This window comes from Gossypium arboreum, chromosome 9, assembly GCF_025698485.1.
Source record: "Gossypium arboreum isolate Shixiya-1 chromosome 9, ASM2569848v2, whole genome shotgun sequence".
Lineage (NCBI taxonomy): Eukaryota > Viridiplantae > Streptophyta > Magnoliopsida > Malvales > Malvaceae > Gossypium > Gossypium arboreum.
Window position 1 is genome coordinate 8067052 of NC_069078.1, and position 23464 is coordinate 8090515.

Sequence of the window (23464 nt, forward strand, 5' to 3'; positions counted from 1 at the left end):
CTTATTGGTTTATTGATTTTTATTGTTTGTTTCTTTTCTTATTCATTTTAGTTATTCATTTTTATCTCATTAATATATTTTATGGTTATCATAATATAGGAATTAATTAGTACTATTTAGACTTATTATTGTAAAAAGATTTTCATAATTTATTCTATCCTCCATTGGGTATGATCCTTGAAACACTTCCAAAGTATTTCGTTGTATTGAATAATATTACAATTTGATTCGTGCACTTGCAGACACTTTTGTTCTAATCTTTTATATTTTTGGTGTTATATTTTACTATAAACGATAACTCATTTATAGGCGGTCAATGTGCACATAGTCAGTCACTTGCTCAGTATTGAGGTAAGTTACACTATGAATACCACAAGTGAATTAATCCATAAACATATCTAGGATTGGTTTAACTTGGGTCCTGCTTGATGTATTGTCAATTCAGAGAATCACATCTATGTCTTTATATTCTGGGAGTTCATTGCTTCGATACCAAAGACAATGTATCCCCTTATTAGATTTGATAGATGACATAATAATCCTTTAATTGATTTGTTAAATTTTGATTCATTAGACTATGAACCTTTTAGATTGCCTACCAATACAAGTTATCTTCTCACATTATGATCCGACCACGAAATGCAACTTAGTATTAGTTAAACATTGGGTAATCAATGAGCCAATATTTGCTTACATTTTTCTTTGTGTGAAAAAAACATTGAGGACAAATCCAAATTATATTAATGTGAATAATAGAATTTTATTAAAGTAAGGAACTGATCCTTGGTCCCTCATGCACTTAGGCTTGTATAGGGGGTCCCTTATTATCCTGTAGTGCCATGTAGCTGAGATCATAGGGGGTATACATGATTGTCCGGGCGACCAAGTGTTAGTGCCATTATAGGTCAATCGTCTTCATGGGGTGTATTGTGTAGTCCTGCTTTGACATTCTCATCCTTGAGATTGTACAAGGCGATTATGTCTAAGTGGTCCCTGTGAGAGGTGCACGACATACTATCTCTAGGGTGGTTCCTTTAGGGTTATAAAAAGTCACCTATGGACCATTCCTTGTGGATGGTTTTCCATAAACTATTTGATTGCTTGCCACATGTTGTACCCTAGAGAAGATATAACAAATAAATAATAATACTTTACTAAATAATTTTGATACAAAATATATTATATTATATTATATTATGTTTATTTTTTGAATTTTTAGCATAAATAAACTTTATGTTTAAAAGAATTCAAAACATAAATTTATTAATTTAAATAGTAATATTAAAATAATTATAAAAACAAAATCAATTAAAATATCGAATTAAGAGGAAATCAAGTATATGTTCAATAATAATCATAACGTAAATATAGGATAATAATAAAAATATAATCATTCAAATTAGTATGGTTGTTGGTCTACGCTTCGCGTTTGGTTAATTATTTGTTTGTGTCAAATTATAAAGTAAAATTTTGAAAGTTAAAATATGCTCTAAATCCCTGTGCAATTTGTAAATTCAAAATTTAGTCCCCCACTTTTTGTTTTTAGGAATATAGTCTCTACTTTTCGAATTTAAAAATTCATGTGTAGTTGTTACCATTGTTAAAAATATTCTATTAAATTCTTTGTTGTGAATTTTTTAAATAATCACTTGATAGTCATATAACAAAAAAAATCGTTAAAAATGCTTATTATAATTTTTTTCTTAAAAGCACTCATTTGAAATCGCCATGAAAAAATAATTTTTCCTGTAGGAATAGTGTTCTTGAGAAAATTTGACATCTATATTTTGACTAAAATAGTTAACAATATTAACTATTCAAACTAACTAATGGCATTATAAAAGTAAATGTAAAAAATTATGTCAAAATTAAAATATAAAGATTAAATCTTAAGTTTTAGTATAGTCTAGAGACCAAAATTAAAATTTAATCCTTGTCTTATAACATAAAAAAAAGTGATACAAACTTAAAAGAAATGAGAAATCATATGTTAATCTCTAAAACTCTTGAGGTTTTCAAACTATATTTAACCACGTAATATTTTAACAAAAGAGTTAATGATATTAACTATTTAGATTAATTTAAACAGTATACAAATATATAGGTCAAATTATGTTAAAATTAAAGTACAAAGATTAAATTTTAAAATTAAATATATTATAGGGACCAAATTTCATATTTAATTATTTTTGTAAAAAAAAAGTCCACTTGCCACAATTCAAAAGATACAATATTCGTTACTATTACACCCAACATTTGATATTCCGTTCAAAAGATTGCTTTTATAGAAATTTTAATGTTTTTTTTTTGGTATAATTTTTGTCAAACTTGCCTTAGCATGACAAATATCATGTTTTACTTAAAAAAAACAATTTTCCCTTCTTCTTCTTTTTCTTCTTCTTCTTCCTTTTTTTTTTTCCTGTCGCTATGTTTAGTTAAAAAAACATTTTTCTTTTTCTTGTCACTTAAATAAAAATTGAGTTAAAAAATGGTTGGGTTTGTGCTTATAGTTTAATATATATATATAATTAAGTTTTCTATGTGATAGCAATTTACAGATTGATTATATATTTTTATAAAATTATTATTTAAATAATAATATATCAAATAAAATTATTGATGAAATAATATTTAAAATGTATAAATAGATTAAAAATATACTTAAAATTTTAAAAGATAATATATTTGTAATATTATGAATATAATTTATACTGTACTTACTAGGAAAGAAGTTTAAAAGTTAAAATTGTTATAATAAAATTTAAAATTAAATTTTAAAAATAAAGTTTAAAACAATTTTAATTTTAGAAATCATATATATATCTAATAAATTTTAAGTTTAAAAAATTTAAATAATTTATTTTGGGACAAAATAAAGTTTTAAATAATGCAAAAGCACATATTTGACTTATGAAAAAATAAAAATAGTTCACTAATTTCTTTTTATAATATAGATAGTGCTGCAGGTAAAAATGAAATATTTAAAATTACTAAATATTTTTGAAAATGTTAAAAATAAATTTTGAGGAAAAATAATGACTATTATTAAATTTATTTTATATTAAACACCATTTAATGCAATATAGTCTTGCATTTTAACTATAGAGGAAGTAATCATTTAATAAATATGGTTATGAAATAAATATTAAGATAAATAAAGATAAAGATAATTAAATAATATTTATTTTTATGATAATAGTATTTATCTCTATGAAAAATATTAAAAATAATTAAATAATTTGTTGCTTTAAATATTTAATATTGAATTGAAGTTATAAATTTTTTTGATATATTACTTAAAATTGAGTATGGAATATAATTAGTTTTGATAAATATAGATTTTAAATTATAAAAATCCTATATTCTACCTTGTATCCTAATTTTTTAATATTTCACCTTATTCTAAACAAAATTAAATTTCTATACGTAAAGTTTTTATAAGATAATATAATATTTAAAATAAAATAAAATTAACTTAATTGAAAATATTCTCTATTAAGTGATAAGTAGTTTTATCTAATTATCATTTTTCAATTTTTTGTAGAATAATTCTATCATTTTTTATTTTTATTATCAAACATGTGTAAAAAATTAAATCATTGAAAATTGATTTCATTTTTAACGATTTATCAAACAAATCGTATATTTTAAAGGAGAAATAAAATATATCATTTAAATTAAATTATCTGTTAAATTTTTAAACTTTAATCTAAATATTAATATTAATAAATTAAGTAATGCAAAAATAGGATAGTTAAAGTAATAAATTAATATGCAAATATGATATTTTTTTAATATCCAGAATTTATTTATTTTTTACTATTATCTTTTGAATAATAAAATTAAAATGATATTTTTTAAATGTAATGATAGAAAAATAAAATAAATTGGGATATATAAAAAGTTTAAAAATGAGTTATTTTGCATAAATTTTTTAAAAGTAAGTGTTAAAAACTTGAATTATATAATCAAACTAATAAACTTAAATATAAAATCAAATTATAATTTAAAATTTTATAGAAATAGGTATTAAATGAGTTTTTTATTTGGATATTTTATATTTATCTCGGTAATGTATTTATAATTTTAAAATATCTTCTGTCTTTTTAAAAAATAACATAAGTAAATAAATTCTGTGTTTTCTTCTGCTCGTATTAAGGGAGAAGTCAGAAAAATTTTTAGGAGGGTCGAAATTGAATTGTAATTTTTGCGATAATAAAATGTAAAATTTAAAGAATTAAATCAAAATTTTATCCTTTTAGGAGAGCCAAAATGTAATTTTATTTTACTAATTTAAAATTTTAAAAATTTTAAGGGTTAAAACCCTCGCAACCCCTAAATTTGCGCTTGACTCGTATGTTTCTTATAAATATATTCTTTCTTTTTTTATTTGAATTCACGGTTGTTTTTAATTGCCCATCATGCTTATTTTTAAAACGAAAATTATCCTATTTTTTTATTTTTATAAATGATCATTTTATGTGATAAAAATAAAATAAAATATGGAACATAAAATTATTTCAAAATGAATTATTGAGATAATTAAAATTAAAATTATTAACAAAATATTAGATAATTAAAATTAAAATTATTGAGAATTTATTATATTTTATTTAAAATAGTATGAATTTATTAGATAAAATCAAACACGTGTTACATGACAATAATATAAATATGTCACGTGTCAAAAATAAATGTCCACTTTAAGTGGGGTCTTAAACTGTGTAATATAACTAGTTCAGGTTCAAACTTTTAGTATTGGGTATAAAATATGATTGGATTTGGATAATATATTTGTTTGGTTTGAGTAATGGGTTTAAGTTTAATTAATTAAAAATTAGTAGAAACCTTATGTATGTGCGTAGAAATAATAAATTTAGAATATAAATGTGTGCTTAAAATTATGTACAATAAAAAATAAAAAGTATATTTTGAAACTAGTTAATAATAATATATGAAATATATACGATATTAAAATGGAAAAAATAGATTAAATTGCAAGTAAGATAACATTTAAACTCGTAATTACATTAAGTTAAGAATATTGTTAAGTATGACTTGTATTCGGTCAAATTTGAAAGATAATCTCCCAGTTAAATTCAGTTTATTTATTTCAGTTAAACTCTGATTAGTTTATATTATTTTATTATTATTTGAATTACGAATTTAGCCTATAAATAGACTCTTTTACAAAAAAATTATATTTACCCATGATTTTTTATCCTCTTTGGAGGGTTTTTCGACGTTAAATTTGTGTGTGTTTAATTTCTCAATTTATTTCATTATTTTTACTTATTCGTTGCTTAATCAGGTCGATCCCCAACAAATATTAAATGGATATAATTATTTATTATGGTGTTGTCATTAATTTGAGTTGGTGTCGAGTTGACTTGTGACACCAACTCAATTAACATATATATAAAGTGTATAATAAAATTAAAATGTATAAAAAATTCAAAATGAAGTTTTGGTTGAGTAGTAAAATTAAAGTTCTACACGTTGTGTGGGTTCAAAATAATATTTTTGTAATTTTCCTAACCGAGTTGGTATCTGATTAACTCGTGATACCAGATCAGTAAGGGGCTTAAATGATAGTATATATACAACTTATGAAAGTAATAAACTGTGCATATTAAAATATGGTTGAAAAAGACAATTGTTGTTCAAAAAAAATATTTCCCAAATTGAAATGACCTTAGTATAGTTAAAAAAATGAGGTTGGATTGTACTAATGCCAAGGGACTAGAACTTTAGTTCGGCAAACCGCACGACTTTAGGTTATTTCTTTTATTTAAATCCATCTAAGTTAACTTAACTCTTGAAAGATGATAAATTTCACAAAAATTCTCTAAGGCACTGAAATATAGTGGAAGCAAACTCAATAGACCAATGAGCTAGAAAGAATTGAAAAGCCACTGGTATTATTACAAATGATGAGGAATACTCTATTTTTAGTAAAACTCTTCTAGATCTAACGGTACAAATCGAATTACATCAACGATTGAGATTAATGCCAATCTATGAAATGAGAGTTCTAATGGATTTAAACTCTATACATTTTTATCCTTAAGGATTTACAATAATTACTCTAGTAAATCTAGTTTTACTGGAGTGTTTCATTGGCACTAATGCTTCAAGTAGATGGGTTCTCCATATGTTTCATGAGTCGGGCCAATTCAAGTGGGTTAAATGAGTCCTATTTCATCAGTTGACCTTCATGGGATGTTTTGTGTGCATTCGTCACGGGCTTTGATCTGCGGCCCGTGACACTAGCGTGTTACATGTCTCATAACTTCAATTATAGGCGGAATAAAAATGATTCATGCTTCGAAGAGTACATGAAGATAATCTCAATGATGACGATTCAAATTTAGATGATGACGAACTTGATTAAGGACCAACAAACTTGATAAGTTGAATATATTAAATATTAAAGAAGGAATAACCCACCAAATATGCACTAGAACAATTAGATAAAAAATATCATATCTATTTTTCTTGTTATTTTATTAATAATCGTATTATCGACTACTTTTTGAACTAATATAATTCATATAATAATTTTATTTTAATTTTTGTTAATTGTTTAGATTCTATTTTTGTCTCACTAATAATTTTAAAATATAAATTATGTAATTGTGTAATTACAATTTGTATTACTAAACATGATATAGGAAATTACGATATAATTATTCTTTATAATTACAAGAGATAATTATACTTTTATTCGGTTATTCCATGCTATCTAAACAAACAGTTAAGCTAGATTTATAAAACCTTTAAAGTCATTTATTTTAGGTTAAATTAAAAAAAATAGTCACTTTTGTTTCTTTCAGATTACATTTTTGTCATTTATGTTTGAAATATTATGTTTTAGTCATTTATGTTATCGTTTTGTTACGAAGTGGTTATTCTACCGTTAAGTTCTGTTACTTTCATCTCAGCAATTGGACATTCAAGTTGGCATTTAAAACCTATTTGGACTGTCGTTAGGGAGGTAACAAAGTTTAACGGCAAGGTAACCACTTCGTAACAAAACGATAATGTAAGTAACTAAAACATAATTTAAAATAGAGGTGATCATGGGCCGGGCCGGGCCGGGTTCGAGCTAGGCCTAGACAAGACAAAATTTTAGGCCCGTCTACTAGGCTCGGGCCCGGCCCGACCTGAAATATGGGCCTAAAAATTTGTCCAAGCCTGGCCCGAAATAAATTTGCTAAGTCCGAGCCTGGCCCGGCCCGACCCATATTATTATTATTTTGCTTATTTCATTAAATAAAAAATTAAAAATATAATAAATCAAATATATTTAAAAACATAAAAACAAATATTAAAACAAATAAAAATGATACTAAAACAATTCTTAAAACAATATACAAATTGACAATATAATAAAAAATGGTTATATTAAAAATTTAAAATGATTAAAAATAAAATAAAAAAATATATTAATATATAATTCGGTCCGGGCCCGGTTCGGCCAAAAAACTCTTACCCAAGGCCCGGCCCGTTTTTTAAATGGGCCTCGTTTTTTTGTCCAAGTCTATTTTTCAAGCTTATATTTTTACTCAAATCCTCCTATTTTTCGGGCGAGTCTTCGGGCCAGACCACCCAGCCCATGATCAGCTCTAATTTAAAACAAACATATTTAAATGATGAAGAAGCAAATTAGTAGGTTGTAATGCCCCCAAATCAGTCTCGTTTTAGTCATTGAGGTAAATAAAATTTGATGGTAATAAAGAGACCCACGTTTGTAAAATATGTCCGAAATTTCTACGTTGATTTAAAAGTTTTCACTCAAAATTAGAAGCCCATCACATTTAAAAAAAGAACATCAAACAACAATTTTTTTTAAAAAAAAAAAAAAGAAAAGAAAAGAAAAGAAAACAAATCTCTAAGAAAACGGAGGAAAATAAAGAAGAAGGAAGAAACAAAGGCAAATAGGGAATCCCAAACATGCCCTTATCCTCCTACCTTGGCAGCAACCGCCGTGGCGGAGGATGGACACAGGCGTTGCTTCCGTCTTCATCATCAGTCACCGTGAAATCAACCCCCAAAGCCCATCAACCTCGAAAGCCACGCAAACGGACGGCTCTCCTCAACTTCCTCTTCGCCAACTTCTTCACCATTGCGCTTTCCGTTTCGCTTCTCTTCTTCCTTTTAACCCTTTTCCTCTTCGGAATCCCCAAACCCATTTCCTCACACTTCAAGCCCCGATCCCTGTCCAGAAGGCTCTCCTCCCGGAGGCCTGTCACCCGGAAAAAACCCGGTTCCAATCCCTACCAGAACGGTGCCGCTGTCGACATAACAACTAAACAATTGTATGATAAAATTGAGTTTTTGAACAAGCCTGGAGGGGCTTGGACACAAGGGTGGAAAGTTTCTTATAAAGGAGACGAATGGGATAGTGAAAAGTTGAAGGTTGTTGTGGTGCCCCATTCTCATAATGATCCGGGGTGGAAGTTCACCGTGGAAGAGTATTATGAGAAGCAAACAAGGCATATACTTGATACCATTGTTGAAACTTTATCAAAGGTTATTTTTCTTCCTCTTTTGGGGTTCTTGGCGGTTTAATTCTTGGTGGGTTTTTGTTAATATTAGGTGAAATGGTTGAATAAAGTTGCATTTTGCATTGGGGTTGGGTTTCTGAGCTTGTTACCTTTTTTTGTGGGGGTTGACAGTTTGATATTTAGTGTTTGAAAAAGTTTAAGAATTTGATTGGGAATCGATTGTTAAGCTTGATAGCTTTTTTGTTTGATATTTAGTGCTGAATAGAGATTAAATTTTGATTGGGATTTGGTTTATGAGCTTGGTTAGTATTTTGTTGATCAATGGCGCTGAACTCAGGTTACAATGAATTAAATAGCGTGAATTTTCTTTTTGGCTTTCCTTTGCATAGAAATGGAATTTCATATATTCTTCTGATTCCTTTGGGATATAAATTTGTTTGATGGTTTTTTGGAGTAATTACTGAAGTAGATTATTGGTTTTCGGTTATGGTGTTTCATTTTATAAAGTTAATCTTTGAATTGTGCTGAAATGGTTAAATGTAGTGAGAATTTTGATTGGCATTACAGTTTTTTGAGCCTTTTTAATTCCTGTTTTCCAGTTCTACTTCATGGACTCAATGTGTTGCACTAAGGTGGTTTGGTGCACCTGGACTTAATTATTTCTATTAAATTGGGGTAGATACAGGAAACTGTTAACTTATAGGAACAACCTGTTAAATTTTCTAAAAGTTGTTTGAATTGAATTTGCAGGATAGTCGACGGAAGTTCATATGGGAAGAGATGTCTTATTTGGAAAGGTGGTGGAGAGATGCCTCAGATGATAAAAGGGAGTCTTTCACAAATTTGGTGAGGAATGGTCAGTTAGAAATAGTAGGAGGTGGCTGGGTGATGAATGATGAGGTATTCCAACACACTTGTATAATACTAGCAATTCATGTATGTGGGGGGTAGGGGCTTACAATTTTGTTTTCTTTTCTGTCATTTTAGTCCTGTATTTCGGATTAGACTTCAATATAGCTGTTTTGCTACATGAGGTTTTGCTTTTGGCTAAACTAATTTCTTTTTCTTAATGCAGGCAAATTCACATTACTTTGCTATAATCGAGCAGGTATATCTTAAACCCTGTTTCTTGGTGATTGTAGTTGGATTTATGACTCTATTTTCAGGTCGTCTTGTTATGTTGGCTGCTTGTGATTTTATGTGCATTTCCATTAATTTCGGTCCATGATGTCATCTGCAAAAAATATGTAGTTGTCGTACATTTTTTAATTCTCACTCCAATAGATTCTAGACTTGTTGTAGTATACATCCTCAAAAGGAAGGGCTTAGTCTTGCATTTGTGGAATCTAATACTTGTGTAACTTCGTGTATTGTTTCATTGTCTTCTTTGCATTTACACCAATGATTATAAAGGTTTCTATATTTCATGTTTCTGTCCTCAAAAACTCTTTAATGCCTTGTATTTTCTCTTTGATTTATATAAATATTTTTATAAGCAGATAACTGAGGGAAATATGTGGCTGAATGACACTATCGGGTTTATTCCAAAGAATTCTTGGGCAATAGATCCCTTTGGTTACTCACCTACCATGGCTTATCTTCTCCGTCGAATGGGCTTTGAGAATATGCTTATTCAAAGAACCCATTATGAGCTGAAGAAGGAACTTGCTTGGAATAAAAATTTGGAATACATCTGGCGTCAAAGCTGGGATGCTGATGAAACTACTGACATTTTTGTGCACATGATGCCATTTTATTCATATGATATTCCTCATACTTGTGGACCAGAGCCTGCCGTTTGTTGTCAGTTTGATTTTGCTCGTGTTCATGGCTTTTTTTATGGACGGTGCCCATGGGAATACCATCCTATAGAGATTGACCAGGAAAATGTGAAGGAGAGGGCACTAACGCTACTAGATCAATATAGGAAGAAGTCAACCCTTTACCGGACAAATACACTTCTTGTACCTCTTGGAGATGATTTCCGCTATGTCAGCATTGATGAAGCCGAAGTGCAGTTTAGAAATTATCAAATGATATTTGATTATATCAACTCTAATCCCAGCTTAAATGCTGAAGCAAAATTCGGTACTTTGGATGACTATTTCCAGACCCTTAAGGACGAGGCTGACAGAATAAATTATTCCCTTCCTAGAGAAATTGGCTCCGCTCAGGTTGTAGGTTTTCCTTCATTATCAGGTGACTTCTTTACTTATGCCGATAGGGAGCAGGATTATTGGAGTGGCTATTATGTATCAAGACCTTTCTTCAAAGCTGTTGATAGAGTACTAGAGCAAACACTTCATGCATCAGAAATGTTGATGGCATTTTTATTTGGTTATTGCCAGAGAATACAATGCGAAAAGCTGCCAACAATGTATGCTTATAAGTTGACAGCTGCGAGGAGGAATTTAGCTCTTTTCCAGCATCATGATGGGGTGACTGGAACTGCCGAGAATCATGTTGTTCTCGATTACGGAACACGGATGCACACTTCTTTACAGGACCTGCAGATTTTCATGTCTAAAGCAATTGAAGTATTGCTTGGACTTCGCCAAGAAAAGTCAGATCAGAACCCTGCCCAGTTTGATCCCGTACAGATGAGATCTAAATACGATGCTCTGCCAGTGCATAGAGCAATCAGTGCTCGGGAAGGAACCGTACAATCAGTTGTACTCTTTAATCCACTGGAGCAAACAAGAGAAGAGGTTGTGATGCTAGTTGTCAATAGACCTGAAGTTTCTATTTTGGACTCGAACTGGACATGTGTTGAAAGCCAGGTTTCTCCTGAACTGCAGCACGACAAAAGCAAGATTTTTACGGGCAGGCATCGAGTTCACTGGAAAGCTTCTGTTCCTGCCATGGGTTTGCAGACATATTATATTGCCAATGGCTTTGTCGGATGTGAAAAAGCTAAACTAGCAAAACTCAAGCTCTTCTCAAATTTGAGTTCAATACAGTGCCCTACACCATATGATTGCTCAGAAGTAGAAGGAGATGTGGTTGAAATTGAGAATCAGCATCAAACTCTCACCTTTGGTGTCAAGCATGGTTTGTTACAAAAGGTAATCCAGAAAAATGGTCCGCAAAATACCGTGGCTGAAGAGATAAGCCTTTACTCAAGTACCGGAGGTGCATACTTATTTGTCCCCCATGGTGAAGCTGTGCCTATAATTCAATCTGGTGGGCATCTGGTTATCTCTGAGGGTCCCTTGATGCAGGAGGTGTACTCTTATCCGAAGACTGCGTGGGAGAATACTCCGATCTCCCATAGTACCCGTATTTATAATGGAGGCAATACGATCCAGGAGTTTCTGATTGAGAAGGAATATCATGTTGAGCTTCTCGGCAACAATTTTATTGACAAAGAATTAATTGTTAGATATAAGACAGATATTGACAACAAAAGAATTTTCTACACTGACTTGAATGGCTTTCAGATGAGTCGGAGAGAAACATATCATAAGATTCCGTTGCAGGGGAATTACTACCCCATGCCTTCTCTCGCTTTCATGCAGGGGTCCAATGGCCATCGGTTTTCTGTCCATTCTCAGCAGTCACTGGGTGCAGCAAGCTGTAAACAGGGGTGGCTAGAGATTATGCTTGATCGTCGTTTGGCGAAAGATGATGGTCGTGGTCTTGGACAAGGTGTGGTGGACAATCGTGTTATGAATGTTGTTTTCCATATCTTGATCGAATCCAACATTTCTTCGACTTCAAATCCCATTTCTGACCCACAGCCTCTGAGTCCATCTCTTCTCTCGCATTGTGTTGGTGCTCACTTGAATCATCCCTTACATGCATTCATTGCCAAGAAGCCACAAGACATTAATGTGCAGACACACTGGAATCCCTTTTCTCCTCTAACTACTCCCTTACCTTGTGATCTTCATATCGTGAGTTTTAAAGTCCCCCGACCAGCCAAATATTCTCAGCAGCAGGTCGGCGATCCTAGGTTTGTTTTAATGTTGCATAGGCGGAACTGGGATCCTTCTTACTGCCGGAAGGCCAGATCTGAGTGCACTACCGTGGCTGATGAACCTGTAAATCTATTCAACATGTTCAAGGGTCTTGCGGTACTGAATGCAAGGCCAACTTCCTTGAATCTTCTACATGAGGATACGGAGATGCTAGGGTACACTGAGCAGATTGGTGAGGTCTCACAAGAAGGCCGTGTAATTATTCCTCCCATGGAAATACAAACATACAAGTTAGAATTGCGGGCACAACAGTAAATGCCGGGGGCTGATTTAAACTGTGTGCTGCTATCTCATGTGATATCTGACCAAGTTAAGAACCTCGAAGACGGTTAGTAAAGTAAAAGACTTGTCTGAGGTATGTAACTTAGGAAGAGTAGTGGAAATGCTAAGAGATTAGCGTCATTAAATTCCCATAGAAAGATACCAGGATAGTTTTCGGTTTTTGTACAATTAGTATATTATAACTTCAACACTGAGAAATCTATGTTTACTATATTCTTCCTAGAAACTGAGGTTTGTGGTCTATATTATTTGACCATAATCAACTTCAAATTTTGCTTGTATAATCTTCTGTTGTGAAGATTGATTCTCAAAACAGTGAGTTTAGCTCCAAATGCATATGAAAGTTGCAGAGAAAGGGCTTTTTTCAAGCGTACTATTTTGAGAATGATATTAAATGCAGGCCGTTAATTCATTTTCCCTTTGTTTCTTGTCATCCAATCACCTTATTTTTTCCTTTTGACAAAATTGCTATAAATCATTATCATTCATGCTTGGCTCCAACTTTGAAATGAATATGGAATTCCTTGATTCCACTGATAGAATATGCTATGTTTATTTATTGTTCAAGAACTGTTTTTCCATGTGAGCAAATCCACATTTCAATATTTGGAAAATTTAGAGTTAAACTTGTCTGAGAGTATATCCAATCAGAACAGAACTCTTCAATATTTGGAAACAAAATAGGTTTGAGTAGAAAAAAGAAAAAATTATTTAAAATATGGGTTGGCCTAACTTGTTTTGCAAGTTTCTGATAACAAAAAGAAATGATCTCTTTTAATATTATATATTAAGTAATTCATATGAGTATCTTGATTTGGTGCTATAGCTTCCTTTATAATGTAATATAGAGTAAATTGGATGAAATCTTTAACACCAATATACTCTTTGCACTACTAGTTTATACATTTTTTAATAAAGTGAATAAAATATAATCTAATTTCTAATACAGAAGTCTCCATAGTACTTTTACCGGCAAAGTTTCATTCCAGCTGAGTTTCCCCGTGGAAGATTGATTCAAGGCTTTCCATTATTGATAAGTCTGCAGCAGCAGCTAATTTAGTAATCATAAATGTGGCATGTAGCTTTGAACAATCATGAAGACTTGTACATATTACGTATGCGACACCTTGTTGATTCTGAGCAATCATAGAATATCTGATCCCATTCAAGGCCTCCGATTTGTGGACACAGTAGCTCGTGAATCCTTGAAATCCAGACAGTAGGACATATCAAACACCACATTGTGCCGCAAGAGTTCCTCTTTAACTGGTAAGGAGTTGTTGTAGATTTTCCGTACGAGTTTCCAAAGGAAAACCTAAATGTAGTGGCTCAAACTGTTAGTGAGCCATTTTTGGAGCCAACAGTGGATACATTTGATACTTATCGCTAAATGGATATTCCGCATGCTTATGGTGCACAAGAATATGACAAATAAACGGAAAATTTTCTAAAAATAAGTCATAGTAGTTAAATGTATTAATTGAATTAGTTTATTACTAATGCATGTAAAAAATAATACTTCTACTGAAACGTATTATTAGTATTATCTGACTGATGAGAGAAAATTTATTATAGATTTTGGGCCTTAATTTACTCACATATGTCTTATTTTTAAGTGATTTTTAGTCAGTCTTTAGGTTCAGATGGTTGGAAAATCTCTAGGTTAATTGCACCTAATTGAACTGCACTTAAAAATAGATTTAAGAATAAGATTGCAATTTAATTTTCTGAATTTTATGCGTTAATTCTAAGTGACAATTGGGTTAATATAAAATTTAAAGGGAATGTAGGTTGAAAAAGCTCCTCCTCTACAGATCTAGTATAGAAATTACCTAAGAATAGTTAGAGTTAAAAAAAAAAAAAAAAAAAAACAATTAAAGATCACATTGCACTTTGTACGAGACTGATAAATTGTTAAACTAATAGGAGGCGTTGGGGAAGATGCGTAACTCCTAGGAACTGTCTCTCCAACTTCCTCCATCTCCTTCTCATCAACAATAATATTTATTGGTAATTTTGAATTCGATTTAAAATTATAGAGATAATACTATGATATAAATATTTAAAAGATATGTTAAGTTGTTAAGGCCGCACGATGTGGGTGATGCGAAATGTTCGAACCGGTCATATACAATAAAATATTTAACTAATAATTGTATAATTATAATTATCACAACAAATTTTTATATTTTATACTTAGGGTGAGTTTGGATGGATGGTGGGGTGGGGTATAGTGCATTTAGCTTACTTTATGTCTTACACTATAGTATCACTATGGTATCTAATATTACCGCCACCGATAGTTTTACACTAACCTAACTAAATGCACCACCCATCCAAACCCGCCCTTAGAGTTCTATTTAAGGAATAACTCTATTTTAAAATTAGCACAACATTTTTAACTAATAATTGTAAATTAAATTATAATTATTTTTAAATGTGTAATAATCACTACTTCTAATGCATTATAATATTTTTAAATGTATAGTTATCACGATTTCTATTTTGCTTCAACTTTTTATTTTTCTATGTGAATCTAATAATATGATGGAAAATAAAGGGTATTCCCACCAGTTCTAAAGTTTTTTCAAATTTGTGCTTTTATATAATATGATGAAAAAATGAAAGGAAAGTGAAGTCCCTAAAAATAAATATAGAAAATCAAATACATATTTCACTTTTCTCTCACTTTGGCCCCTATTTTCTCTATTTTAAGACAAAATTTATGAATTTAGGTCTTTTCTCATGATATTATTATTAAAAGCAACAAATAAATAATAAAGATTGTTATGGTACTCACTATTACCGACCCGCTACTCGATTACCAATTGGGTCCTGGCCGTAGTCTACATGGTTAGCTTTTTGGTTTGCACTTTGAGTTCGCATGTGAGGTGTTTGCATCCTTATATGAGACCGCAAGATGTTGGTTCGCACCACCATGCAAGCAAACCTACATCTAGAAAACACGTGTTAACCTTAGAATAGGGTACGACGTCCCATCCATGAACAGTAATCGTATCATATAAATATAGAATCTAACCTTTAAAAGTGAGACACACTAAAAACACTCAACAATTTCGTGCGGTGAGTGCGGATAGATTTTTGACCATTAGAAAACCAGAAAACTGAGATGACTCACCCTAACAATAATTTCTCCAGTAGTTTCCCATCAGTCCAGGTAGTAGGTTCTGGCACAAGTAATCAACCTAGTGGAGTAGACCTTTTTGTTTGTTGGTTTGTTGATCGACCGGAAAATCTTGGCAACTCAAGCCAAGCAGGTGCTTCCAACCATTCTGGGAAAATGTTAAATGTTGGGTTGAAGAGGAAAACCGTAAAAAGTGGACTTCGTAGAGATATTTCTTTGAGAGGCATCTTTGGAATTATATGATGAAAAGATAGAGGAATATCATTTACTAAGATTTAAAGTCAGTTAAGTATGGAAGTGAAACTTGTACGTTAAGCATGGTAGTTGGCGTATAAGTGAAAGTCGATATTATAAGGGTGTCGACCTGATATAGGAATGATAGTTTAAGTATGGAAATTGGAGTACAGGCACACATACGATATTATGACTATATTCGCCAAGGTATTCTATATTAAAAGCTCACTAAGTTTGTGTAACTTACAAGTGTTATGTTTATGTTTCAGGTATTGTGGTAGAAGTGATTGTGCTAGGAGGGACAACGCCAAGAAAACAGTGAACCGAGTTATTATGCATACAGTGGGATATTTGTAAAAGTGGCGTATTGTAGGATTACGCCTTAATGAGTATTTCTTTATACCAATCTTTCATGTTGTAACAAGTTTGATGTATTATTTTTAAATACTTTTATTTGTTTCTTTGATATTGAGCCTTTAAATAAAATAATAAGAAATATGTTTGAAGTAAGGATTATTCGTCAACTGTTTTAAAATTTTGCTAAGCTATGTGAAGTAACACCTGACATCTAGACCCAGTGAATTGGGTTGGGCTTAGGGCGTTACAATTAATGACATTCCTTTATTCCAATAACAAAGGAACACATCAAAGTCAATGTACATAAATTTTAATTCCATGGTTATTTAAGGAAGATTTTAGAGTGGTAAGGTTTCTATAAAGCATATTGGGACAAACTCCATGATTGCAGATCCGCTTACTAAAGGACTACCACCTGATTTTTTAAGAGCACATTTCTCATATGAGCGTAATGTCATTTCAAGCTATTCAGTTTTAGTGGGAGTTTGTAATTTTAAATGCCTGTTATAACACATTTCCAGTTATGTTAGTTTACAATTTTAATGCTATTTTCTACAGAAATAAGGTTTATTTAGTTTATTCACACTCTGATTTGGTAATGTTTGATCTCACTAGGGTTTAAGGCGGACCTGTAGGAAATAAACATGTTTAGATTACATCGCATATAATTTCCATGCTACACATTTGCACTTGATATATGTCATTTGGTTGTGTTAATATACGTGATCAGGGATGAATTTCGTTACGATATATGCAACGAATGTTTTGTTGGTTCTTAGTTAGCATAATTAATGGACGAGATTGTTTGGAATAACTTTTGGATATAGTAAGGTTTTGAGCTCATAAGGTTATATAATGACATAAAATTATAAAGTAATTAATATAAATATATGTGGTCCAAGTGGGAGATTGTTGAATAATATTGACATCATATATATAATAAGAATAATTACATGTTATTATTTATTGTTATAAAATGTTAGTGCAAATTAAAAATGATCTAATTTGGTTAAAGCTTATTGGGCTTCAATTATTAAATAAGCTGTGAGTAAAATATGTGTAGATATTCTAATAGCTAATTTGTAATTGATGATGGACTAATTAGAAATTAAAGTTGATATGCAAAAGTTATATATTAAGGTTATGGTCAACAAAATTACACATACTTAACTTTTCTGACATACTTGTGTGTTAATTTGGAAGATCAAAGCAATAAGACTCGAAATTTTCAACATATCAATAGATTTAGGTATACTTACACATCTAATATTTATTCTTAATGATCCAACATAACAAATCAAATTTCAATTTTAACAGTAACTCTTAAAATGTTGTTCAAAATCTAACCAGAAAACAAGGTAAAGGTAATTATATGTCTGTCTATATATATGTATATGAGTTATGTATCTATGAATGAGACTTAAGTAACTTTTTTTTTTTCCTTTGTCCCCTTAACTCACTGCTAATTGTTATAATAATAAAGAAATGCTAAGCCATAAAAATCCTGTAAAAGGATAATCAAGTTTATCAATCAAATTTGATGACGAATAGTAGAGTTTTGGTCATCAAAGTAACCGACTTTAAACATTGCTTTTGCAGCAGATAATATTAAAAAAGAAGCACTATATTTGCTTTGCCATGGTTGAGCAAAGACTCTTGTTTCTAAAGTAGGATTATAATTGCATGTTTTCGGTCCCATGTATTTATTATAATTACAAATGTTATTCAGATGAATCATTATAAATAAATGTTTGCATAGACTATTGGATGTTATTATCGTATCAACATTAGTACGTACCTATCTAAACTTAGCTTAGCTGAAGCATATCAAATCCTCCTATGTTTATAAATATTAATTTTATTATACCAGCTTGAACACCTGATCTCATAAAAAGTAACTTGAGAAGCGCCCGTAGACAACTTTCCACCTTGCATTGCCTAGTTGGTCATTAGTTGAGTAGCCATTTGAATAGACCACCTCCTATCATGCCACTTGCCTTTAACAAGAAAGTTTTTATCCCCAATAGAGACCACTAAGGAATCATTGAGACATAACAACCTTGTACTAACTTACCAAGGAAGATATCAGAGCAGTACTATGCTTGATGACAATCCACGTATAACGACCTTTCCATCTAGTTGTCACATATTCACCAAGTCCCAAAATTGTCAGTGATGGCACTACTGGCTAAGAAACCTTTCTCCTATGCATACCATAAAGAACGATGAACAAGAGATCGGATCCATCACTCTTTCAGTAATCCTAAGTCCTCTACACATTGTCATCCGTAGCTCAGATCCTCCCCCTCCCCCTCCCCCTCCTCACTTACTTATACTTTCTAGTTCTTCACTTGTTTAAGCGAACTGGCCTCCTTTACATCACCATCTTCTCCCTTATTGATACTTTGTATCAACAAACCTAAACCTATTTAAAACTATTCATATTAAGAATTAATATTTTTATTTAATATTTAATAATTTTATTTATTTTGATTTTATTAAACATTTAAATAGGGAAACCTTAATATATAAAAGTAAAGTGAAATTGAAAAATAAGTAAAGTTGAGTTGGTCCAAAACTATCAGTATTAGATCAACTTATACTTTAAACAAATTTAATTTTTTTATTTAAATCTATTTCTCAAATCTATTTTTAAAATATCGAGCTGATCTTTGAATTTAGACGATAATCCAAGACTTGGATTGATGATTGTTGGAATGAACACTACAACAACAAAATGAAAAGATAATAGGAAAGGAAACAAAAAGTGGGGGGAGATTACGTTGAATGGGTGGGGGATCTTTTGATTGACCAAATGCTTTTATCTTTTGGGTTTTGGTTGTGGTGATATACCCTTTAAAACCAAAGTGATATCCATCTCATTTTAAACCACTGATGATTTTTTATGTTACCATCGGTCGCTAAAAGAACTTCCCAAAAACCCTAAAAAGTTTAGATTGTTCATCTTTTCTCTACACATATCTGCCTTATTTTTTTTCTTTTAATGCTTGATGTGCTTCTTTTTGGGGGTGGAGAATCCCGTCAGCTACCACCCAGTGTTTATGTTTTCTTTTAGGAGTGTCTGGTTCTGTTTATTTTGGGTGCTCCCACGCATACATGACTCCTTACTCATCATTTCCATTCAAGTATTTTTGTCTTAAATTTATGTAGGATATTTTTTTTGAATATGAGTATAGAGATAGAGATGGCAAACAACTTTAAATGTTGGATTTTAACTTGAATCGACTCGATTTTATACCATGATTTATTTTTCTTCTAAAATAGGGATCGGGTGAATTTTCAATTAAAATTTTTATATTTGAATCAGATATGTTTTAATCAAACTCGTAACATTATATTTGAAAATATTATCAAAATATATCTCTTTTAATTTATAATTATTTTAAAAAGAATTATAAGATTTCTAACCTTTTATTATTATTTATATAAATTTTAATTAAATATTTTTAATTATTCTTAAGAGTTTATAATTTATATTTTTATATAGTAAAAGTTATAAAAAAATGTAATACTTTTAGTCAAGTCACTTTGAAGTTAGAAAGTTGTTCATTTGATAAAAATTTAAATAAAATCAAATTCTTAAAAAGATGAAACATAAAACATGTGAGAGAAAATTAACACAATAATAAAATATAGCTTTGGTTGAAATGATATAATTAACCTAAGGATGACATGTATGTATATAAATAATATCATTAAAAATTAAAATATTCATATTAAAAACATAACTAATTAGATTACCGCACTCTTTAAGAATTTAAAAAGAGTTAGGTCCGACCCGAAATCCGACTCAACATAATAAAGAGTGACAGACTTTCTAAAGGAAAATGGGACTTCTACTTCTTCTTCTTTATTTTTCTCTAGACCAAAACACCATCTTCTTCCATTCTTGACTTCCGTTGAGATATTGTATCAACCTAACTTAAATTCATTCAATTTATGAAATATAACTTTAGTTTTATTTGGAATTGTTTAACGTATTCAAACGCTTTGAATATGATTTGTGATACCAATGATAGATGAGATAGTTGAGGTTGCACAACTTGGGATGTGTCATGTAAATTAGTTCATAACGTAACGCATGGATTAGAAACGTGGAAAAAACCATTTCTTTTTTGTTTTTGAGTTTATAGTTTTCATTTTCCTTAGATTGGGGACAAAAGTAGTAGTCTAAAAAGGTAACCCACAATCAATAATTAAGGATAGACAATAAAGAAACAAGACTTCTTTTATTTTTTGTTCAAAAAAAGAAGTAAGCTTTCTTGGTATTTATAACAAAAGAAGCACACCAATGAAAGCAATAATCGATTTTCCAATCAAATTTTTCACTTACTTCAAACTTTCAATTAGGGATGTTTATGGGTTTAAGTCCAGTTCAAAAGTTATATCTACTAAAAAAAGCATATATTACTATTTATTTTGTAATTAAATTAAATAAGATAATTTAAAATAGTTTAATTTAAATTCAAACCTTTCTAAAATATTTTTAAATTTCATTTCTCATTTTCCATTTTCAAAAACGGTTATTTTCTTTTTTCTTTTAAATTGAGAAATAAGTTTGATAAATAGAAATAAAAATTTATTTTCAATAAAAATAAAAAAACATGTTAGGTAACTATTTTTCTGTAATAGAACCACGAGGAATAAAAAGTTTACATTTATATGAATTTGAACTAGGGATCGATTTAATATTTTAAAAATATTTTTGCGTTTATATGATTTAAACCAAGGTTGATTTATTTAAAGTTAAAAATATTTGTTTTCATCATTTTCATTTTCACTTCCACTTTTGCAAAACATTTTTAATAAAAACAATGAAACAACTTTTTATTACTATTTTTTATAATTTTTATATATTTTCATTTTTCCTTTTAAAATTTTCAATCAAACATATTTTCTTCAATGTTTCCATAAATGTTTCCATTTTCCAAGAAAATGAAAACAAAAATGGCATTTGTTTCCTAAATCCAAACGAAGCTTAAATTTCTTAACCTCCAACTTTGATTCAATAATAATTAAACTCAAATTATATTTTTTTATTGAACTAGAAAGAACATACGTCCAAATATATGGTAAGTTGCAATTAAACCAAGTGATAATTGCAGATAAAAATAGCGATGGAGAAAAAAACTTGCTTATGCAGTTCGTAATCTTTCTATGTGGGGCTTTGTCTAAAGAGTTAATTGACTACCTATAAACACACTATCTTTTATAAAATAAATATAACACCAAAAATATAAGAATTGAGAATGACGGTGTCCGCAAGTGCACGGGTCAAATTGTAATATAGTTGTACAATGAAATACCGAAAATATTTCAAGGATCGTACCCAAGGGAGGATGAAATAAATAATGAAAACACTTTTTACAATAACAAAATAAACCGATAATCCAATCAGGAATATTAACTCGCTTCAGGATTTGTAACTAACTTCAAATTAGGGTTTTAAGGGGGATTAGCCATTGATTAATCAATTATTACCTCTTGGTCTCTAATTAGCTTACTCGAATGGCTGATACTTGCTTATCTTCTAACTTCACTTTCTCATCCAAGATAAATTATGATTTACTTAGTTTGACTTATCTCCCGACCTCATCTAGCCTATGATAACTTATTAGGGTTGTCAAGTTTAACAGTTCAATCACACATGATTTATACCAACTAATCCCTCTCAAGAAACCCCAAATCCTCAATTAATCACATCCCCATCCACTAGTTAATCTCCCTTAAAGGATTTAGCTACTCATGTTATTCATGATCTCTCACTCGATTGAATAAACCATGTAAAGAACACGATCGATTAGGAGGAGAAAAGAGAATTGAATAATTATGGATTTGAATATTGAATGGGGGCCGGAGTAGCAAATCTCTCAATTCGAATAAAGAAATAAAACGAATGCAAAGGAAAAATATAAACCGGAATACTTTAATTAAATAAACAAACCTTTGAATTAAAACTGATTCAAGAAGTAAAACAAGAAAGTTATGAAAAGCTGAAAAGAAAATAAATTAAATCTATGTCTAAACTATGAGGATTTTGAAGGCGTATAAGACGATTTGGTTACATTTAACTCCTAATGTCTTATTTATAGAGGTGTTGACAGCCCAAATTAGGTCCTCGGCACGTTCTAGGTCTTCGAATAAGTTTAATTGTGTGGACGAGAATACCCTCAATAAGATTGGGTAACACATCGGCCTTGTGTTGCACCACACCCCTTGTGTGGCGTGACACAAGACGACACCCTCATACACCCTTGTATTGTTCTTTTGGCTTGTTGATGTCTTGGGAAGCTTGTATGTCACTCAACCTTTGCTTCAACATTTATTCGGCCTTTATATCTCCATCCTACATGCTCAATTGAACCAATTAGCACAACCTAAGGCCCGTGTCAGCCTATTGGGTCACAACACCTACAAAATGTGTTAAAAACACTTATTTTTATTAACTTTCTATCCTAAGGCCTAATTACTGAAAATGAAACATAAAATCCTAAATTGCCTAGAAAACAAGCTCCTTTAGTTTGGAATTTGTAACATTCCGAAATAGGGCCTAAACGGAACAGTGGTTGCGAAACCACAAATTCAGGGTAGAAAAAAAATTTATTTTATTATTATTTTGAGGTTCATGGTATGATTACATGATTGTGCAAAAATTTCGTGATAAAATTCTATGCATAAAGTGCTTAAATTGAGGTTAGGGACTAAATCGAATAATTTGCAAAACTTGCATTCTAGAAGTTTTTAGTATGAAATTATTTTGGAATATTAATTAGGAGATCTTAAATGGTAATTTGACCAATTTTAAGTTCATGGACAAAATTAGGACATGGAAGGAATTTTTGAAAGTTTAGTAAGGAGGGGTATTTTGGTCATTTGGTTATTAACATTAATAAAAAGATAAAAAGATGATAAAATTGTATCATCTTCTTCAAGTT

General features: G+C 30.4%; 1 protein-coding gene across 1 annotated transcript; it reads left to right on the forward strand.

Annotated features, from left to right (window-relative positions):
• The first annotated feature begins 7703 nt into the window (after positions 1 to 7703).
• Positions 7704 to 13127, forward strand: LOC108457471 (alpha-mannosidase 2-like). The gene is made up of 4 exons (XM_017756553.2): positions 7704 to 8535; positions 9261 to 9410; positions 9586 to 9618; positions 10010 to 13127. Exons 1-4 carry the CDS (start codon positions 7957 to 7959, stop codon positions 12743 to 12745), a joined length of 3498 nt encoding a protein of 1165 aa, XP_017612042.1. The 5' UTR covers positions 7704 to 7956; the 3' UTR covers positions 12746 to 13127.
• Positions 13128 to 23464: the final 10337 nt, after the last annotated feature.

Bases quoted from the DNA above. Each gene is read 5' to 3' on its own strand.
- LOC108457471 (XM_017756553.2), top strand. From the start codon at position 7,957: ATGCCCTTATCCTCCTACCTTGGCAGCAACCGCCGTGGCGGAGGATGG. The intron at 8,536-9,260 runs GTTATTTTTCTT...TTGAATTTGCAG, and splicing joins TTGTTGAAACTTTATCAAAG to GATAGTCGACGGAAGTTCAT. The intron at 9,411-9,585 runs GTATTCCAACAC...TTCTTAATGCAG, and splicing joins GCTGGGTGATGAATGATGAG to GCAAATTCACATTACTTTGC.